The following is a 21791-nucleotide window of genomic DNA, read 5'->3' as shown; positions in this document are numbered from 1 at the left end:
TCCACAGCTGACATTAGAGAAACATCTTTCAGCTGTGGCGAGGGGGACGTTTGCCCAGGTTCGCCTTGTGCACCAGTTGCGACCCTACTTGGACCGGGAGTCACTGCTCACAGTCACTCATGCCCTCATCACCTCGAGGCTTGACTACTGTAACGCTCTCTACATGGGGCTACCTTTGAAAAATGTTCGGAAACTTCAGATCGTGCAGAATGCAGCTGCGAGAGCAATCATGGGCTTTCCCAAATATGCCCATGTTACACCAACACTCCGCAGTCTGCATTGGTTGCCGATCAGTTTCCGGTCACAATTCAAAGTGTTGGTTATGACCTATAATTACCTCAGGGACCGCCTTCTGCTGCATGAATCCCAGCGACCAGTTAGGTCCCACAGAGTGGATCTTCTCCGGGTCCCGTCAACTAAGCAATGTCACCTGGCGGGACCCAGGGGAAGAGCCTTCTCTGTGGCGGCCCCAGCCCTCTGGAACCAACTCCCCCCAGAGATTAGAACTGCCCCCACCCTCCTTGCCTTTCGTAAACAACTTAAAACCCACCTCTGCCGCCAGGCATGGGGGAATTGAGATCCTCTTTCCCCCTAGGCCTTTACAATTCTATGCATGGTATGTATGTATGTATGTTTGGTTTTTATATTAATTGATTTTTAATCATCAATACCAAATTACTATTGTACACTGTTTTATTGTCGCTGTTAGCCGCCCCGAGTCTCTGGAGAGGGGCGGCATACAAATCCAATAAATAAATAAATAAATAAATAAATAAATATTACGGTAGTTCTCCACCTACCTCTTCAGTCGGTCGCAGTCAGTGTTGGCGGGAGGTCAGAGATCGGCTCCTAAATCCCTCCATTGTGGGGTTCCTCAGAGGTCGGTCCTTTCCTCCTGCTGTTTAATATACATGAAACCACTAGATGAGATCATCCGACGATAAGGGGTAAGCTACCATCAGTACACTGATGACACTCAGCTGTACATCTTCACCCCGTGTCATCTCAATGAGGCAGTGGAAGTGATGTGCCGGTGTCTGCAGGATGTTAGGGTTTTGATGGTTGTTAACAGGATCAAGCTCAACCCCGACAAGACAGAGTGGCTATGGGTTTTGTCTTCCAAGGACAACTCCATCTGTCCATCCATTACCCTGGGGAGGAGCTTTTGACCCCCTCAGAGAGGGTTCACAACTAGAGTGTCCTCGATCCACAGCTGAATTTAGAACACCATCTTTCAGCTGTGGTGAGGGGGATGTTTGAAAAGCTTCGCTTAGTGCACCAATTGTGGCCCTATTTGGACAGGCCCTATCCTTACAGTCACTGACGCCCTCATCATCTTGAGGATTTATTACTGCAATGCTCTCTACATGGAGTTATGGTTACCTTTGAAGAACATTTGGAGACTGCAGTTAGTCCAAAATGCAGCCGCGAGAGCTATTATGAGGTTACCAAGGTTTGCCCATATATCTCCATTACTCCACAAAGCTGCATCGGCTAGAGATTGGTCTCTGAACGCAAATCAAAGTGTCGGTTGTTACCTAAAATTATACATAGCTTAGAACTAGGTTACTTATAGGGCCGTCTCCAACCTTGTATATCCCAACGACCAGTCAGAGCCCACAGAATCGGCCTTCTCCAGGTCCCATCAGCCAAGCAATGCCATCTGGCGGGCCCTAGGGGAAGGGCCTTTTCTGTGGCAGTTCCGACCCTCGGGAACCAACTCCTCTCAGAGATTCGCACTGCCCCCACTCTCCTGGCCTTCCGGAAGGCATTAAAAACTCATCTTTGCCGGCAGGCTTGGGGCCATTGAGCTCTAACGCTCTGCTCCGGACGTTAGCATGACTGTGATGTGAATGAATGTGGTTGTATGGTTTTATGGTTGGGCTTTTTAGATTAGGTTTATAATTGGGCTTTAGAATTGTTTTTGTATTGCTTTTATAATTTGTGAGTCGCCCTGAGTCTTCAAAGAAGGGTGGCATATAAGTCCAATCAATCAATCTTGAACCTTAAAGCACTGAGATGAAGGTACAGAAGGACACAAAAATAAAATATGGAAGTTATTTTACCAGGCAACATATAGGTGTTAAGTATTTATTGGAAGAATATATGTTGTTCTGTCGGGCTCTCTGGTACACTCCTCCCAAAAATTCACAGGTACAAATTTCAGACACACACACGTTTGAAAATTCAAAACAGTGTTCTTTATAATGAAAATTCACTTAAACTAAGCCCTCTTTTGGTATAGCAAAGAGCACTTGTCTCCAAACAAACTGGTAATTTGTACAAGTCCCTTATCAGTTCTGTGATACTTAGCTTGCAGCTGTGAGACAATTCACAGTCCTTCTTCTTTCACAAAGTGAAACACACTTTGCTCTGGTTTAGTTTCAAAGCAGGGAAAAACCAGCACACAAAAGGTCAAAGTCAGCAAAGTAGGCACGAAACACAACGATAAGATAATCCTCCACAATGGCCAAACCCACAGGCTGCTATTTATAGCAGCCTCACTAATTACCACAGCCCCACCCAATCACAGGTGGCCTCATTTTCTTTGATAATAATCTCTCAGTTGTTGTTGCCTATGCATCGCTCTCCGCATGCATGGCTGTATCATTAACTCTTGTTCTGAATCCAAGGAGGAGCTAGATAATTGATCGCCTTCTGAGCTGTCTGCCACACTCTCCTCCTCCCTGTCACTCATGTCTTCTTGGTCAGAGGAGCCTTCATCAGCAGATTCCACCGGGGGGGGGGGGGCAAAACAGGCCTGCAGCATGTGGATGTCTCCCCCACATCCACAGTCCTTGGGGCAGGAGCTGGGCCAGAGCTAACCACAACAATATGTACATGCACACTGGAGATTCCTTAGATTCACTTACACATCATGATTTCAGATCATGATTTCTATTTGGCCTTGCATCAGCTACATGGATATTCTTCAGGATTATTTGTCCTAGTGTGCAAATTTATTTATTTAATTTCTAGATTATCTCTTAATCATAGATAAGCCTCAATGAAGTAACACTTCCCAGTAAACAACATGCTCACTCACTGTAAGTGGAGTACAAAAATCTTTCTTCCCTCTCCAATATATGCCCCATGCTAGCAGACAGATGAATTAAAAAGTGAAGGGCAATCTCATATGAATATTATATATTACCATCCTAGAGCTAAATTAGGACTCGTATTAGTAAAACACAATTTCAGTCAACATAAGACCCATTTCTTTTTATTCTGAAAAATGTTCACATTTTGTAATTTGAAAACTAACTGAAGGATTTTTTTTGTAGGTCACACCTGTTTATGAAGATTGGACCAAAATAGATTGGTATCAGTTCTTTTGTTTATGGGAGAAGCTGCCTGCCTCATTGAGAAGAATAGCACAACTTGTAGGGATTGAAGAAAGTTTTTTGGCCTGTTCTGTCAAAGGCAACATCATTGCTAAAACAGAGAAGCAATATAGGCAAATGGCTATTCACAAAAGGTAATAAGAAAGTTTTATTTATTGATGCATATTGTGTAACAGTGCCACAAAACGTGTCTATTATTTCAAGCAATTTCTGCTTGTTTCTCAGTTATTACTTATGCAATATTTTTGCAGCACCTTTATAATTTCTTTTTCACACCACATAGAAAAGTCACGTAGGATACAGTTGTCTACCTTTTTTCTTTCCAGTTTGTCAATTTTTCCTCCTCTTTATCAAATATCTGTTTGCTTACTTTGCTTTCTTTCACAGAATGAAATATCATTGTATCTTAATTTTATTAATACAGATTTTTTACAAGCTTGGCTCTTCTGGATTTAATAAACGAAGCTCCTTTAAAGGATGTTGCCAAGAAATATGGCTGTAATCGTGGACAGCTTCAATCTTTACAACAGTCTGCCGCTACATATGCAGGTAAAAATTACTGATAATGTTCCAAATAAGTAATGAACAACAATTTAATTGACAGACTAGTTTAATAAATCAATTTCCATTTTTTCAATTTAATTTACTGGTATTAAATACCGGTAGGTAATGTACTTTATGCATGCACTTTCTCAACAAACAAAACTGTAAAGGTGACAAATTTCCATACTTACATCGTTATCATTACATTCATTCTCATTCTCCCATTATGGAGCCCTGGTTAAGATTAAAGTAGGGGCAAGGGTTTTGTATAACAAAACCAAGATAGAATGTTGCATTCACAATATACCAGTAGCTGTGACTGAGCAAGATTTACTGAATATGTTTTTATGTTGTCATTAATTGACAATGAAAATTCTTGTCCCAATTGTCATCATAACCCAAAGAAAAAAATAGAAAAATATATTGAGGATTTACAAAGCAGAAAAATTACATTTAGAAGATGAGTTATATCATTTTTTGCAGGTCACATTGAATTGGAACAGATAGTTTTTTAAAAAAATATCAATTTAGCATTGTAAGAATTTTAATTTCAAATCAGAAATCAACATAAACCAGCCATGTTGATGAGAATTATCAATCAAATTATTAACAATATAATAATTAGCAAAACATTCTAACATATGAAACTAACTTTGTGCCCAATCAGGCAGAATCTAATGTTTTAAATGTGGCAGAAGTGTTTGAATGCAATTATAGTTCATCAGTTGTTCCCAACTTAAATATTAATATTAGACATTTTAGATTAAAAATTATTTTGAGGTTGATGCATTAACCTTAATCCCCTCCCAGTCCCCTAGTGCAGTGTTGGCGAACCTTTTTGGCACCAAAAATAGTGCTGAACTTATTAACAGGTACAAACAAACAAACAAATGTAGAGATAGAGAGTTACACTAGCAATGATTGAACATAAATCTATCTTTAGATCATTTGATTCATAGAAAGATTTTCTTAGCATAGCCAGACAATATAAAAGTTCAATATTTGTTAAGTCCATTTTTGGGGCTTAATGCATTAAATGTTTTTTTTTTCTTGACTTGAGTTATGCTGCATTTGCTGGATGATTTAAGCACAGATTATTTCTTGTGAGAGAACAAGCACCAAGAGAGTCTGAGAATTTTCAGACAAACCATTGACTAATATGGAATGGCAGATTCAACCTCTTCTATTTATATTTTTTAATGTATATTTCTATGTTCCAGGGATGATTACTATTTTCTGCAGCCGGCTGGGATGGCACAACATGGAACAATTGCTGTCACAGTTTCAGAGTCGCCTTAACTTTGGCATTCAGAGAGAACTCTGTGATCTTGTCCGGATATCTTTGCTAAATGCACAGTGTGCTAGAGCTCTTTATAATGCTGGCTTCATCACAGTGGCTGATGTAGCTAAAGGGACTCTTGAGGAGGTGGAAAATGTTTTCAGAAATGCAGCACCATTCAGAAGGTAGGAAAACATTTCAGCATTGCTGAAAATTATCATTTTTCTGTAATATTACTTGAAGAAGTTTAAGTTACTGGATAATAGTTTGCTTGGATATAACTCAACAACTCTTGGATTCTCCATCAGTGAAATTTTACAACAAGCAGGAAATGTACAAAAGATGCTGAAGTCTCTCTTCCTGCCAGGTTAAGCGTAATTGCAACCTTCCTTTAAGGAGGAAAGAAAGAACTTAACAGGCTTCCCTTTGTAACGTATTTCTCTTCACTTTATTCCTTTTACTTTGGAACCATTTAGCTGATATATTGATTTTCATTGTTTTGGTCAGATAATTAGGTACGGTAATCCTTGTCATCCCACCCAGACAAAGATATTGCGGTCCACTATCACTTCCTATTTGCGCAATTTGGTTTACTGACAAAATAAAAAATCAAATTTCTGGGAAATAAATAATTCCTTTTTAGTGAAGAGAGGATAGCACCACTCTTAGCTATGTATGAGATATAAATAGAAAGTGATTCCTTCCATACACAAGCCACTTTAATTAGGGATTTTACCATTATTTCTGCAGTCCTCTGGTTGCTGATTCTTTTTCAGCATTAACTTAATCCAGAGAACCACTTTAGTGTAGCAGCTAAGGCGTCAGACTTGGAATCATGAGTCAATGAGTACTAGTCCCCACCTTAAGTACAAAGACATCTGGGTGACCCTTCCTCACCTTAGGAAGCAGACAATGGCAAACTACCTTTAAAATCTTCCTAAGAAAATTGCAGGAATTTATCCAGGTAGTCACCAGAAGTCAGCATTAACTCTAAAGCTCCAAAATATCCATATCTTAGTTCATCACAAATATGTTGCCATTTTCTGTCTAAAATTTTTATATATGAAATCATTCCAAGTAGGGTTTTCTTCTGTTCTGGGACAACATAAAATTATGAAAAAATGTTATAAAAAGTTAAAGTAAATGATTTGTTCCTTGCTAAAATAATATAGTAGGTTAAAATTTACAATATTTAGCTCATGCTCTCCCACTTTCTTTCCTCATGCACTGCAAATTGATACTCATGTATCATAAAATAGGTTATTGCAGTCTTGCAGTTCATGAATACAAGCTGTTTTTTAAAAATTTTCTTTTAATGTATTATTTGTATTCTAGCTTTATATTTTTTTACTAATACCTCAAGGGGGAAACATCCAACACACCTTCTTCCTCCTATTATCCCCACAACAACCCTATGAGGTGAGTTGGGCTGAGAGTGATTGACTGGCCCAAAGTCATGGCCTTCCGATTTCTACCTCAGTGCCTTAACCACTGGACCAAACTGACTCTCTGATTCCATTTCAGTTCCATGTTACATAGAAACATAGAAATATAGAAGACTGACGGCAGAAAAAGACCTCATGATCCATCTAGTCTGCTCTTATACTATTTTATGTATTTTATCTTAGGATGGATATATGTTTATCCCAGGCATGTTTAAATTCAGTTACTGTGGATTTATCAACCACGTCTGCTGGAAGTTTGTTCCAAGGATCTACTACTCTTTCAGTAAAATAATATTTTCTCATGTTGCTTTTGATCTTTCCCCCAAATAACTTCAGATTGTGTCCCCTTGTTCTTGTGTTAACTTTCCTATTAAAAACACTTCCCTCCTGGACCTTATTTAACCCTTTAACATATTTAAATGTTTCGATCATGTCCCCCCTTTTCCTTCTGTCCTCCAGTCCAGACTATACAGATTGAGTTCATTAAATCTTTCCTGATACGTTTTATGCTTAAGACCTTCCACCATCTTTGGACCCGTTCAATTTTGTCAATATCTTTTTGTAGGTGAGGTCTCCAGAACTCAACACAGTACTATACATGTTCCATGTATGGTTCCATATGGTTCCATGTATGGTATCTTATAAACTGTACAGCTAGTCCCTAATTAATCCCCACTAATTAAGACCAGAATTTTTATCACCTTTGAACTTCCCTACATTCCACCACCTTGTGCACCTCCATTGCCCTACATCCCTCGCTGTTCTTCTGAGCTTGGCTTGGCCATGCCTAGCCTTTTTGAGGCCTCAGAAGGCCCCAAGAAGAAGGCCCCCTATGTTAGTCAAAGATAAAAGGGATACCGTATGAATTCCTTAGATATATTTAAAAATGTAAGTTGTTTTCTAAAAATAAATAAAACTAGCTTGTGTTTTTCTTGCTTCAGCACTCGCAGAGCAGTAGATGAAGATGAGCAAGCTGCCAAGGAGCGTCTTAATACCCATTTTATGTGGATGTCTGGAATGAAGGGCTTAACTGAAGGTGAAGCAGCCCGTCTGATTGTAGAAGAAGCTAAAAGACTTTTAAGGCATGACTTAGCTGTTTGGGGAGTGCAGTGGAACCCCAATACCTCAATTTTATTGGATACGTCTTATACATTTTCTACAAAGGAGAGTGTTACAGAAGGCCACCCGAAACTCAAAAATAACCACAACACAACTTTATCAGAAAGAAGTGTCAATTCACAAATTAAAAATACATCATCTGTTAAACAAAGAAATAAGAGGCAGCTGGATGGTAATTCAGCAGAAGAGATTGATAATAAAGCTCCAGTAGAAGAAATTGAGGCAGAGGCAAGAAATGACATATACTCTAGTGCCAAGAAACGAATGAATTTAAACAGAGAGATGATAAATTCACATGTGAAACAGATGTTGGATGCTAAGAAAGCAGTGGAAAATGCCGAAGACGTTATGAAAAAAAGCTTGAAAGAAGGCGTAAAAAATGACGTTGCAACTAGATTTAAGTCTAACGTTGAAGTTCATTTTGAACAAAGAATGGATAAAAATACAATTACTAATATACATGAAGTGAATACTCATACCCACAGTTTTTCAAGAAATGTAGAAAGTATTAAGAATGGTTATACTCCTGATTTGGATCTTGTCTTCAAAGAATTTGAAGAAAGCTTCCAGCTGGATACCCAAACAGATAGACTACTACAACAGCAGATGGCAGATGAAACTGCTAATAAGCAACATATCAAAGACAAAAAACTGGTAGCCAGTCTAACACAGAAAAACTGCATTGGTATAAATGCTACCAATATGTCAGAAACAAATGCTATGTGTATTAAGGATAAACTAGAGAGTGGAAAAGCACATTCAGAATTATTGCTTAGTAAAGTACCAGATTTGGGATTGCCTCAAACTCAGAAATACCCAGGAACATCCGTTTGCTTGGAGACAAACTCTTTTTCTGCTCCCGATTCCCAATTGGACAGCTTCTTACGGCACTATCAAACTCCAAACTTAACAGAACAACAGGTCACTGTTCTTCCAAACAATATTTCCTTTTCTCTCAGCCAGTACCCATCCGGAGCAGATATAAATGAAGCAAATTTGAATGGCAGTGATAGTTTATTGTTTGATGGAGACTTTAACCACATGGATGGGTCCCAGGGTAGTGATAACAATGAAAGGATCGTGGAGACAATTCCACAGGAGTTGGCAATCTCTCCTTTATTCAAAAGTGCTTTAAAACATGATGCCTCGAGTGAATTGAAAACAAGACTGAATAAAGCTATATCAAATGACACTATGAACCAAAAATTGTCAATGGGATGTAATTTTATAGCATCAGATACTAGTTCTTTACATGAAGAAAGAAGATTAAATTGTGTGGTTTTACCTCCTTTTCATAAAAATAGCAAGATTAAAAACCCAGATAAGACAATAAAAATGGTAAAAAGTAGCGAAAAGAATGTAAGTGAAATTCCACAGAAAGATTGTGCAGAAGAAAATAATAACCAAATGAACAAATCTGATATTTTATTTGATTTAAGTCCAGGAATGCAGGAAATTTTAGACAGAGGGTTAAGCCCTTCAAATGATAAATTTGAAATGGGGCCAGACAACAAAATAAATTTAGTGTTTTCTAAGAATACTATAGATTCAGGAACTCCTGCCCTTTTTCCTGGTCAAAGTGAATTATTCTTGCCTAAGGATTTTGACAGAAATTGTGTAACGAGCAGGAAGGCTGACCAAAAGAACAAAAGTGAAAGTTGTGTTTCTTGGCTCGATGGGAACAAAATGCCTGTTTCACCACTGAATGTCATAGAGTCTACTTCACAATGCACAGAAATGCCCGTTGGGACAAAAGCAAAAAACGTCATCTCTACAACTAAAGTTCCGCATGTTCAGTTCTTACAGAAGGATAAATCTTATTTACACATACAGGAACAAGTGATACAGCATCAACCAGAAAATTCAGAACACGTTGAGCTTAATATTGAGGATAATTCAGTGATAAGTGAAGATTTTTCACTCCATTTATCTCAAGACAATGTTTTTCCTGCATCTTGCAGTGCTGATAATTTCTCCATAATTGATGTGGCAAATGATAAAACTCTCTTCCAAACATTCATTAAAGAATGGAAAACCCAAAAAAAATTTGCCATCTCAGTAGCTTGTGAAAAGACAAAAAGCCCTCTGTCTCATAGATCAGCTATTGGTGCAAAGTTCAAGCAAGGTGAGTAGTCTGCTGTGTTTTAGCTAGCAGATGAGTGTTTCCAAATATTAATTAATAAGCTATTTTTATAAAGCAAATAATTACAAATTAATTAGATAATTTAATTACTATTTTGGAAGGAAATAAATTCAGAATTTTATTGCTATGCAAGAGTGTACTGAGGTCTGAGGCGGTGGGATGCTCTCCATAATTGACGTGTACTTCATATGAAACATCAACCAAGACTGATAGTTCTGCAGGGAGTAATTTCTATATATACATACATTAAACTTAATGCAGCATGTTTTGTTTATACACAGATCCCCTGTGCATATATGCAGGAACACATGACTTAAAGTTGAATGATACTGCTAACATAAGGTCAGAGTGCCAAGTGCCCTATAGTGCCAAGTGCTAAAACATTTCAAAAGTCCTAGAAAACTGAAAACGAATTTTAGCCACATCACTTTAGCTGATAATCTAAAAATTGTACAGTAAACCTTTACATGCTAGTGTCTCCACTGTGTAGCTGTGTAGTGATACTGAATGGCTAAGCTGAACAAAGGAAAAGACAGGCAAGTATCTTTCTTATCTTGCTAAATGTCCCTCTCTAAAGACAATAGTTAAGATCACTGTCTGAATATGTACATTTATAGATGAAAAACAGCAAAGTTCTTAACAAATCAGAGTTGACAAATAAATTATTGGGCAATTGAAGAATGGCATGACACCTGGTCAGGAAGAGTTGTAAGCATTTCTAAACTGCATTGATTCACTTCCTTTAAGACTGTCTCACCATATCCTAGAAAAAAGTACTGTATGGAAGTTAAGTTCGTCACTACGATAAATTTATTTGCTGGTGATCGCCCAATGAATTTATAGTTTGGTACTATGTACTTATCACAATTATTTAACTTAACAAAGACTTTTCAGAGATGGACTTCTCAGTGATAACATAAAATAATAATAAATAAAGATGAGTGCTACAGCTAAGTAGTAATATTGGGATTATTACAATCTAATTGCTGTTCTTTTCAACTAATGAAACAAAAATTATGTGAACTCGGGAAGGATCCTGTCTATCAACATAATTATTCTCTGAAAGCAAAATGGTCCAAATTTGGTTTCAAAGCTGCAAAAGAAATATTGCATTCAAAATCTGGCTTGATCAGGCCAGGGGCTACAGTGAAAATAAATCTGGCCCCTCTGCCAAATCCCCAGTACTTTTCAAAGAGAGACATTTGAGCAACTGCTAAAAACATTTCTAGCTCCTTCATTTTAAGTCTATTTTCTCTTTCTCAGAAATGTTAATTCAAAGTAAAGATAGACAGAACGATCTAAAATTTCAAAGAATTGCAGACATGATTTGTCTTCCTACTTATTTTTACTTCCATTTGTATTTATTACACAAATAATGAATACAAATTATGAGCCGCAGTGGTTAGAGTGTGGTACTGCAGGCTACTTCTGCCTGCTTGCCTGCCTGCTGCCTGCAATTTGACAGTTCAATTCTCACGAGCTATTAGTGTGCAGAATTATTGAGCAACTAAAAAGCAAAAATTTGTCCATCTTTTAAAGTGAGAATAATAGCTGAAAATTTATAAATATTTCTGACAGTTTTAAAACTGTTCTTTTCAATAATAGTCATATAAATCCAATAAGCAAGCAAGCCTTCCATTCATGGAATCTGTCAGTTTTTTGATCTGTTGACGATCAAGTTTTTGTGTTGCAGCAACCACAGCCTCCCAGACCCTGTTCAGAGAGGTGTATTATTTTCCTTCACCGTAAATCTCTTGTTTAAGAAGAGCCCATAATCTCTCAAGGGGGTTTAGATCAGGTGAGGAAGGATGCCATGTCATTGTTCTGTCATCTTTAAGGCCTTTACTGGCTGGCCATGCAATGGAGAACTTCGATCATGGTCTTGAACGATGCAGACTTTTTCCTGTAACACTGCTTGAAGAAAGTATCTTATTAAAAAATGGCAGCAGGTTTGAAGGTTGATTTTGAGCCCATCTTCAACCCCAAAAGGTCCAACTGGCCAATCTTTAATATCATCCATGCCAATATCCCACCTCCACCAGACTGGCATCTGAATCAAAATGGAGCTCTGTGCCATTACTGATCCAGCCACGGGCCCATCCATCTGGTCCATCAAGACTCACTCTCATCAGATCATAAAATCTTTGAAAAATCTGTCTTCAGATATTTCTTGGGCAAGTCTTGCTGTTTCAACTTATGTTCGGTGCTAGTTGGATTTCAGCCTTCCTTACCTTAGCCATGATGATATGGTCAAAATACTCACCTGCCTAATACACAGCAAAAATCACTATTCCTTGATGCCACCAGTGTTCTTGAAATTCATCTTTGTACATTAGAATGTTCAGAACTTGATAGTTTATCTATAGCAGGAGCGTCGAACTCAAAAGTCCAGCGGCCAGATCCGGCCTGCAGGGTGCTTTAGATCTGGCTCATAGGGACCCTTGAAAGGGCCGCAGCAAAGGACTGGCCCATGGTGCCTCTGCCAGCAAAAACATAGCTGTTTCACTGGCAGAGGTTTGCAGGTGGCCATGATAGCCGAAAACAGCTCTGAAGTCAATTTTTGCTGGCAGAGCATTTGGGCCTCCACAGGCACCCCAACATGGGTGACATTGAGCTGACCATATCCACCTCAACCCTGATATGGCCCTCAATGTAATCGAGTTTGACACCCCTGATGTATAGATTTAAAAGGTTAAACAATACCAAAACAGGCTGTTTTCTACATGGCTATTTGAAATTTGTAAAATTTAAAATTATTGTAGCTGTTTTGTGTGTCTATTTCCTCTGCAGGAAGGACATCTCAGAAAATTCTCAGTGAGAATGATGGATTTCCTGTTCATGCCTGCGATGACTTGCTGGTAGTTGGCTTAGCTGTGTGCTGGGGTAGAAAGGATGCTTACTACATCTCATTGCAGCAGAACCCTCAAAGCCAGATTGGTAAGAATGTATTCATTGTGTACTTCAAGGAGGCAATAAATGCATGTAGTACTATAGTAACTCCATAGTAATGAATTAAATGAGCTAAAGTTAGTAGCATTTGTTGAAAAAAAGTTGGGTTTATTTTTAATTTACATGGAACAATTCCTTTTTTTAATAGAATGCCTGCAAATTATGCAGTTTTAAAAAAAATAATTAGGAAAGGGTTCGCCTGGACCAAAAAGCCCAGCATAGAACCTAAAAAGCAAGAGGGAAATATTTTTTGTGAGGCAGTTCTGAGTCAGGTGACAAAAGGAAAGGTATATGTAGAAATGAAAGGGTCAGTTTGCAATAAAAAGAGGCAAAGAAGATTTCTGTTTTTGTATAACAAAGCACATTTATATACAAACACATACTGTCATGGTTTCTTCCTCTCTCTTGTCTTTAATGTATACAATTCTTGTCTCTTTAGAATTAAATCCCAGTTTGGCACAGCCTCCATTGGATCAAGATTTATCTGTAGCAGAAAGATTGCAACATCTTAAGTTATGTCTCCAGGAGTCTGAGAGAGTATTTTCACTTGTTGTGTATGATTTTATTCAGCACTATAAGATTCTCCTGAAGGCCTGTGGCATCTCATTGGCCGGATGTTTTGAGGACCCAAAGGTTTGCTAACTTAATTTCTTATAATTCTATTTCTATAATGCCACTAAATAAACTAAAGATAGAGAAGGGAGAGGATAACCTGGGAAGGAAGATGTTGTGGAGAGGAGAGCAGTTTTCCTATGCTAATTGTTGCACGTTTAGTAGGTTGGTTCTTTCTTTCTTTCTTTCTTTCTTTCCTTCCTTCCTTCCTTCCTTCCTTCCTTCTTTCTTTCTTTCTTTCTTTCGATTTATAGGCCGCCGTTCTCTTCATGGACTTTGTCAGGATTCCATCTAATTCTAGACACCTGGCTGAACTTGTGGCGAGAACGGCTTGGAAATTAGCGGGTTCCACTGAGCCTTCCGAAATCCAATGGTCACTCTATTTTACAGATTTTTGCACTTAGCAGCTATTCTGTGCTAAGACCATAGTTGCAGTAGCCCTGAAAACCTGGCTTTGTCGGCAGGCCTGGGGCTGTTGAGCTATATCAGCCAGCTCCGGCCAGGAAGAATGAATGCTTTTACTTTGGGGGTTTAAATTGTTTTTGTATTGTTTTTATTGTTGTATGCCGCCCAAAGTCCGCAAGGAGTTGGGCGGCCTATAAATTTAATAAATTAATTTAACTCTTGCTTCTACTATTGAATTCTGGGAATCACTAATCCTATAAATGTGCCTTTTGAAGTGGGGTATAGATATGTCAACAACATTTTTGCAAAACTTGTCTATGTTGCATTTTTGTGAGGAATGTGCTTTTTCCATATTATCTTGTGAATGCTGAACATTCTTTTCTTACTCTAGGTAGCATGCTGGTTAATGGACCCTGAATCAAAAGAAGATTCTTTTCACAATATGGTTGCCAGTTTCCTTCCTCAGGACTTATTCCTGCTAGACAAAATTGGAGCATGTCAGGGAAATCAGAGCCTGGGTCTCAATGCCAGGACAGATCAGTCTGGACGTTACAGGGCATCTGTAGAGTCTGTTCTTGTCTTCCATATCATAGAAAAACTCCATATTATACTTCATAAGGATAACTTGCAAGGTAAAAAGGCTATAGATTGATGCTATCATTTAACAAAAGGCATTAAATGATTAAAATTCAGCCTGAGCTACAAAATAATACATGTAAATGTTATAGACTGTTGTCTCACAATGTTATATTTTGCTATGTAAAGGTTTCAGAGAATCATGGGGTGTTTTATTTACATTTTGAAGCATCAGAACACTAAACATTGAATGGGGTGATATAGCAGTTAAAATCAACTATCCTTTATGGTCACTATAGATTTAGACCTTGTTATTAATTAGCTTTTAAATTTCTTGTTTATTTCCTGATTATTTATTTTTGAGATTGTAATAATGTGTTAGCATTCCATTCTTTGAAACGTAAGTTCATTCTGTATTGTACACATGCTCTGCAGAATACATGATTGAGGGTAAGTTGATGGGTAACGAAGGGGCAAGACAAAAATAGAGGCAAGTAACAGCTTTCATTCAAATGTTCTAAAATACCAATATAATATATTTTGCAGAATGTAGCTAAAATTGTGTTTTGCTGCTTTTGTCATTATAGATATTTTTCGTAAAGTGGAGATGCCGAATCAGTATTGCTTGGCCTTGCTGGAGCTCAATGGAATGGGTTTTAGCACAGTAGAATGTGAGGCCCAGAAACATGTTATAGAAGCAAAGTTGAATGAGATTGAGAATCGGATATACCAGCTGGCAGGTCACAGTTTCTCCATGACCTGTCCCGATGATGTTGCTGAGGTATTGTGATGAACTTACATGAACAAATTATGTTTTGATCTAGACATCATCAATGAAATTTTGATGGGGAGAAGTTTGTCGCCTCAGTTCAACCAGTAAAATTCTCCTGTGCATGGCTTGGAGTGTCCAAGCATGGGTTAATTTCTGTTAGCCAGGAACTGAGTAAGAAATATCCAGCTACAACTACTCGGCCCACACCTAGCCAGTTGTTTTACTTATTCGAGCCAAGAGGGACACAAAATTTATTTCTGTACTCAATTTTTGGATAACAAGACAGGAAAATTCCTTATATTACAGGGTTTTTTTTATGTTTGTATTTATCTGAGAAAGGGTGTGCACACGGGGAGCCTTTTTGCTGCCCTGAGGCTTGTATTGCTGCAGACAGGAGAAGAAGTTTTATGATTGTTTTAAATCGCCTCTATATTGTGTGTTTTGTATGCATTCTTATTGTGTGCGGGAGTGCTTGTCCAGAGTTCCAGCGGGGCCCTGTTTCTGCTCAAAGTGTTGGCCAGCGATGAATCACGGTTCTTGCTCATGTGGCGTTGTTGATGCAGCACTAAATTTGAATTTGCAGGAGCACTTGTCCGGAGATCCAGCGAGGCTCCGGTGGCTTTGGAAATAATTTGGGACTGATCAGCTGTGGGTCGGTCTTCCAATCGCTGTCATTTGACACTCAGACCGATTCAAGGCAGCCTGAAAGCGAGTGCTTGTCCAGAACTCTGGCAAGCCTCCAGGACTAAATACAAGAGCTATTCAGCTGTGAGTTGGGTCTCCCGCTCAGGTGGACTTCAGCTCCCTTGTGCTTCACTGATTTCAAAGGAGGCTGTAGGGGTTCATATCTGGGTTTTCCAGCGAGTCTCTTGAGCTTAGTAGGGGACCATTTATTCGTGAGTTGGGGCTACTGCCCACATGGTCACCCTATTGCCAATTCCGCTGCAAAGTGGAGAGCTGCAGGGGGTGGGGGGGAACCCCTGGCCTCCATCTTCTAGGAGATTAACAGCCTCTGTCCGGGGATCCAGCAAGGCTTGTTCAGCCGCAGTGCAGTGCTTAGCAAGGAATCAATCATGTGATTTAACTAGAGTTGGCAGCAGGAGACTTGGGAGAGCTTGCTCCCCAGGAAGGCGTTATTGAGGCCATGTGTTACAAGGGTGCCAATGAATCAGCACAGTGGGAATTTATTTCTCAATTGCCATTTTCTGGAGCAGTCCTCCAAATCTGGCCATAAGTCTCTTAGATGTGTAAAGGGACCCCTGGGCAGAGTAAGACTCAAAAAGATTCTTCTAAAAAGCATTCTTCTTCTTCTGCTGAAGATAGGGAAGCTCAGAGGCATCTGAGATCCCTAGAGAAGCATTTTACAAAGTGAGTCAGCAACCTGCTACTGAAAGATCTTTGTCCCCTGTGCAGGAGGAGGAAACGGCCCTTAGAGAGAGCTCTCCTGGAAATGCTGATTCTATTAGAGAATTGTCTCCAGATATGGACACTGAAGCCCCCATCCTGGAAGCAGCAGTTAGCAGATCTTCAGCTAGATCTTCAGTTGGCATTAGAGCTACTAATTCAGATCAACCTTGTTTAGTGACCAGATCAGTGCCATCTGCTATCTTTACCCCAACTGCAGTGAGGCTCAGGGCTGGGGGATCCCAGGAATTGTCTCTGCCCCAAGATATTAGGGATCTCCTTGCATCTGCTATTTTGCAAGGAGTTACCGCAGAATTGCAACTCAGGGATTTCTCACCTGGCCTCCAGGAGCAATTGGCCTGGATTTGCCAACATAACTAGTGCATAAGTGCACTAGTGTGCCTTCCATCCCCTGTCCTATTGTCTCTTCTATATCTCCTATATCTTTTCTTCTATTTCTATATCCTTTCTCTATTCTTTCATTGATATATTTTATTCCTATATCTCTTCTATTCTTTCTCTGATATATTTTACTACGAATATATCTTCTATAACCTTCGTTGTGTATTGGACTAAATAAATAACCAAATAAATAAATAAATAGATAGATAGATAAGATAATTGTTCTTCCCGCTCATCCCTTTGCTGCGAGCATTCTAGTGTTGCTGGGGACAGTTTAGTAAACCAGGACCTTTCTGAAGATGAGGGCTTCATTCTTGACCAGCTTTCTTATGCTGGCCTCTTTAAGCCAGCCTTGTTTAACTCTCTCTTGGATCCTATTCTAGTGGAAAAGAGGAACAAGGGGAAAGTTTTGCCTTCCATTTACAGAAGGGCAGATTGTCATATAACACCTTATTTCAGGAAACAACCATTTCACCAGGACTCAGGGCCTAGTGGTTTCCATGCTCCTCCTGCTGGGGGTCGTATCACCCCATGGACAGGTTAAGAGGTAGAGACAGAGGCAGACAATACTTCCAGAACAGAAAACCATTTCACGGGTCTGGCAACCGACCCTTTCGCAGGTCCAAGTAACTCCCACACTGACACCCCTATTGGTGGTCAGCTAAACCGATTCATCCACCAGTGAGGTTGCAGCATCGGATACCTGAAACTTAATTATTAAAATTAAAATTCCTCTAAAATATGTTTAAAACTGTCCGTTCCTTAAAATACTTGATGCAAGACCTCAATATTAGCTTTTAAAAAATTGTAATTCTATCTCTTGATTTTTGAAGGGACATCAGATGACATACTGATATCTCCTAGAAGTGTGTGTTGGAATTTTTTTAGCCCAGTTTTGGAAACATTTAAATGATAGTGGGAAGCCTTGGGAGGCAAATCACTCAATTTCTATTCTTCCCCAAATAGCTTAAATATTTTCATAACACAATGAAAAATAGAAACATAGAAACATAGAAGACTGACGGCAGAAAAAGACCCCATGGTCCATCTAGTCTACCCTTTTACTATTTCCTGTATTTTATCTTACAATGGATATATGTTTATCCCAGGCATGTTTAAATTCGGTTACTGTGGATTTACCAACCACGTCTGCTGGAAGTTTGTTCCAAGGATCTACTACTCTTTCAGTAAAATAATACTTTCTCATGTTGCCTTTGATCTTTCCCCCAACTAACTTCAGATTGTGTCCCCTTGTTCTTGTGTTCACTTTCCTGTTAAAAACACTTCCCTCCTGAACCCTATTTAACCCTTTAACATATTTAAATGTTTCGATCATGTCCCCCCTTTTCCTTCTGTCTTCCAGACTATACAGATTGAGTTCATTAAGTCTTTCCTGATACGTTTTATACTTCAGACCTTCCACCATTCTTGTAGCCCGTCTTTGGACCCGTTCAATTTTGTCAATATCTTTTTGTAGGTGAGGTCTCCAGAACTGAACACAGTACTCCAAATGTGGTCTCACCAGCGCTCTATATAAGGGGATCACAATCTCCCTCTTCCTGCTTGTTATACCTCTAGCTATGCAGCCAAGCATCCTACTTGCCTTTCCTACCGCCCGACCACACTGCTCACCCATTTTGAGACTGTCAGAAATCACTACCCCTAAATCCTTCTCTTCTGAAGTTTTTGCTAACACAGAACTGCCAATGCAATACTCAGATTTAGGATTCCTTTTCCCCAAGTGCATTATTTTACATTTGGAAACATTAAACTGCAGTTTCCGTTGCTTTGACCATTTATCTAGTAACGCTAAATCATTTACCATATTACAGACCCCTCCAGGAATATCAACCCTATTGCACACTTTAGAGTCATCGGCAAATAGGCAAACCTTCCCTACCAAACCTTCCCCTATGTCACTCACAAACATATTAAAAAGAATAGGACCCAGAACAGACCCTTGTGGCACACCGCTTGTAACCTGATTCTGCTCAGAATACTCGCCATTAACAATAACTCTCTGATGTCTATGCTTCAGCCAGCTTGAAATCCACTGAACTATCCAGGGATTAAGTCCAATCTTCACTAATTTATCTATCAGCTCTTTATGTGGAACCGTATCAAAGGCTTTGCTGAAGTCCAGATAGGCAATATCCACGGCACCACCTTGATCCAACACCTTTGTGACATAGTCAAAGAACTCAATGAGATTAGTCTGACACGATTTGCCTTCAGTAAAGCCATGCTGATTTGGGTCCAATAAGTTATTGTTTTTTAGATGCTGATTTATCCTCTTTTTGAGTAGAGTCTCCATCATTTTAACTACAACTGATGTCAAGCTAACTGGCCTGTAGTTACCAGCTTCTTCTCTACTGCCCTTCTTGTGAATAGGCACAACACTGGCCATTCTCCAATCCTCAGGAACATCTCCTGTTAACAGGGATTGGTTAAACAAATCAGTCAGGGGGGTAGCAATGACAGATCTGAGTTCTTTAAGAACTCTGGGATGGATGCCATCTGGACCCATTGCCTTATTTATCTTTAATCTTTCAAGTTCTTCTAAGACATTGGCTTCTAAGATCACTGGAGCTGAATCCGTACAGCTGGAAGCAATGCTATATCCCTCTATAGTATTATTTTGTAAGGTGTCTTTTGAGAAAACTGAACAGAAGTAGCTATTGAAATGGTCAGCGATCTCCTTATTCCCATCAATGCATGTATTATTCCCGGTACTAAGCTTTGTGATGCTGCAGTTTTTCTTCTTCCTATCACTAATATATCTGAAGAAGGTTTTATCCCCCTTCTTTACAGATTTTGCTATTTCTTCCTCTTTTGAGGCTTTAGCAGCATATATTATCTGTTTCGCCTCCTTCTGTCTCATTTTATACACCTCTCTATCAGCTATACTTCCAGACTCTTTATACCTCCTATAGGCAGCCTTTTTTTCATTGACTATAGCCCTTACATCATTGCTAAACCATAGCGGTTTCTTCTTCCTTTTACCTTTAGTTACTTGCTTTACATAAAGTCTTGTGGCTTTTAAGATGGCCTTTTTTAATACAGTCCACTGGGTGCTCGCTCCTGCCATTTTATCCCTCCCCTTTAATTCATTATTTAAATATTCCCCCATTGCATTAAAATTTGTTTTTCTGAAATCCAATACTTTGGTTGCAGTATAGGATTGCTCACAATCAGTTTTTACATCAAACCACAAACATAGATGGTCGCTGCAACCTAAATTTTCTCCCACCTTGACCTCTGAAACCCGATTCCCATTTGTAAAAACTAAATCTAGAATATTCTCCCCTCTAGTTGGTGTCTTAACTAGCTGTGCCATAGCTGCTCCTGTAAAGGCCTCTACTATATTCTTACTTTTGCATGTAAGGGCACTGGGGATATTCCAGTCAACATCAGGCATGTTGAAATCACCCATAACCACAATATCTCCCTTTACTGCCATTAGGGTAATCTCATCCACCATCTTGTTGTCATGTTCCTCAGATTGCCCTGGAGGCCTATAGATCACCCCAATTCTAATGACAGAACCTTCTTTATTTTGCATGCAAATCCAGAGGGTCTCCAGATCTTTACATGTATTTTGAATTAGTATTGTTTTTAGACTTTCTTTAACATAAATGGCTACTCCACCTCCCCTTCTCTCTATTCTATCCTTCCTATACAGTGTATATCCTGGTATGGATATTTCCCATTCATTGGAATCCTTAAACCATGTCTCAGTTAGAAAATAGAAAAAGAACAAAGAGAAAATAGATACAATGAGAAAGAAAGAAAGAAAAGAAGAAGCTTCTATCTTATTTATAGCAGTACAATTTTAATTAGTAATGTTAATAATTTATCCCCTTGTAGTACTATATTGTACACCTTTGCTGCATATTCAACTGCTTTTAATCAACAAATCCAGAAATCACCAGTTCATTTTTATTCATTTTTCCAAAAAGCCCATAAAAGGTTTCCAGTCTTTTGTAAAAGTACTTATTCTTATACCAAAGTAGTCTAAAATCTTACTGCTGAAGTTCAGCCATTTCTGATGGCATGATTTTAACATGTTGGAAACTTATATGGACCACTTCCCAAAGCTAACCTAAAGTAAAGAGGTTCATCTTAGCCTGTTTTAGCATTGTATAGTGCAGAACTAAAACAGGTTGACAATAATGCATAACTAGAACGTTTAGTAAAAATTAAGAAAGCAACTCATAATTACTGTATTTTCTGCATTATATATCTCTTTGCCTTTCAGTGATGATAATCCATTTAAACATGTTTAAATAGCTGGTGAAGTGATGGACTAGGACTAAGAAGAGTTCTGAGTGTTCAAGAGCCCACTTCCCTGGATGACTTTGGACAGAGCAGAAAATCATCTAGTCTACTCAGAAGTTTTTAAAGAGGAGATTAAAACTGGAGGATAAAGTATTAGGCACTCTGTTTTCTGCTCATTGAGGGATAAGATATAAATATTTTTTTTTTAAGTTGTGTTGAGCATTAAGATAAGATGCAATTGCATGATGCTGTGTTCTCTTTCAGGTATTATTTCTGGAGCAAAAGTTGCCATCAGATGGAGAACTAAAAATTCAAAGAGGCAAGAAAGTGTTGGGTTGTACTAGAAAAGCAACAACAAATAAGAATCGGGCCAGGCTGAGTAAACAGTTCAGTACAACAAAGGTATACCTTTTATGTGATTTAACTTTGTAGAATGACCATTTTACCCAAAAGAGGAACTATATTTCCGCTTTGTTAATAATTTATAACTTACATTAGCCAGAATCCTTGGAAGATCAGG

At 38.8% G+C, this 21791-nt stretch overlaps 2 protein-coding genes across 3 annotated transcripts in view; one reads left to right on the top strand and one right to left on the bottom strand.

Moving 5' to 3' along the window:
• Positions 1-21791, top strand: part of POLQ (DNA polymerase theta) — a 77303-nt gene that overhangs the window by 33963 nt on the left and 21549 nt on the right. For both annotated transcript variants that reach the window (XM_070741893.1, XM_070741894.1), the window contains 9 exons: positions 3285-3478; positions 3769-3893; positions 5108-5351; positions 7553-9855; positions 12664-12810; positions 13262-13455; positions 14231-14471; positions 15003-15196; positions 21536-21673. In XM_070741893.1, coding sequence (XP_070597994.1) covers positions 3285-3478; positions 3769-3893; positions 5108-5351; positions 7553-9855; positions 12664-12810; positions 13262-13455; positions 14231-14471; positions 15003-15196; positions 21536-21673 — 3780 coding nt within the window. The remainder of the gene's footprint in view (positions 1-3284; positions 3479-3768; positions 3894-5107; positions 5352-7552; positions 9856-12663; positions 12811-13261; positions 13456-14230; positions 14472-15002; positions 15197-21535; positions 21674-21791) is intronic.
• Positions 3352-21791, bottom strand: part of CFAP91 (cilia and flagella associated protein 91) — a 514242-nt gene continuing 495802 nt past the window's right edge. Inside the window, exon 17 of the mRNA XM_070741900.1 lies at positions 3352-3362. The gene's annotated coding sequence lies outside the window, so the exon portion shown is untranslated. The remainder of the gene's footprint in view (positions 3363-21791) is intronic.

Source organism: Erythrolamprus reginae, chromosome 2 (assembly GCF_031021105.1).
Source record: "Erythrolamprus reginae isolate rEryReg1 chromosome 2, rEryReg1.hap1, whole genome shotgun sequence".
Taxonomy (NCBI): domain Eukaryota; kingdom Metazoa; phylum Chordata; class Lepidosauria; order Squamata; family Dipsadidae; genus Erythrolamprus; species Erythrolamprus reginae.
Note: the sequence above shows the minus strand (reverse complement) of the source record. Positions and strands in the feature narration are given on the sequence as shown.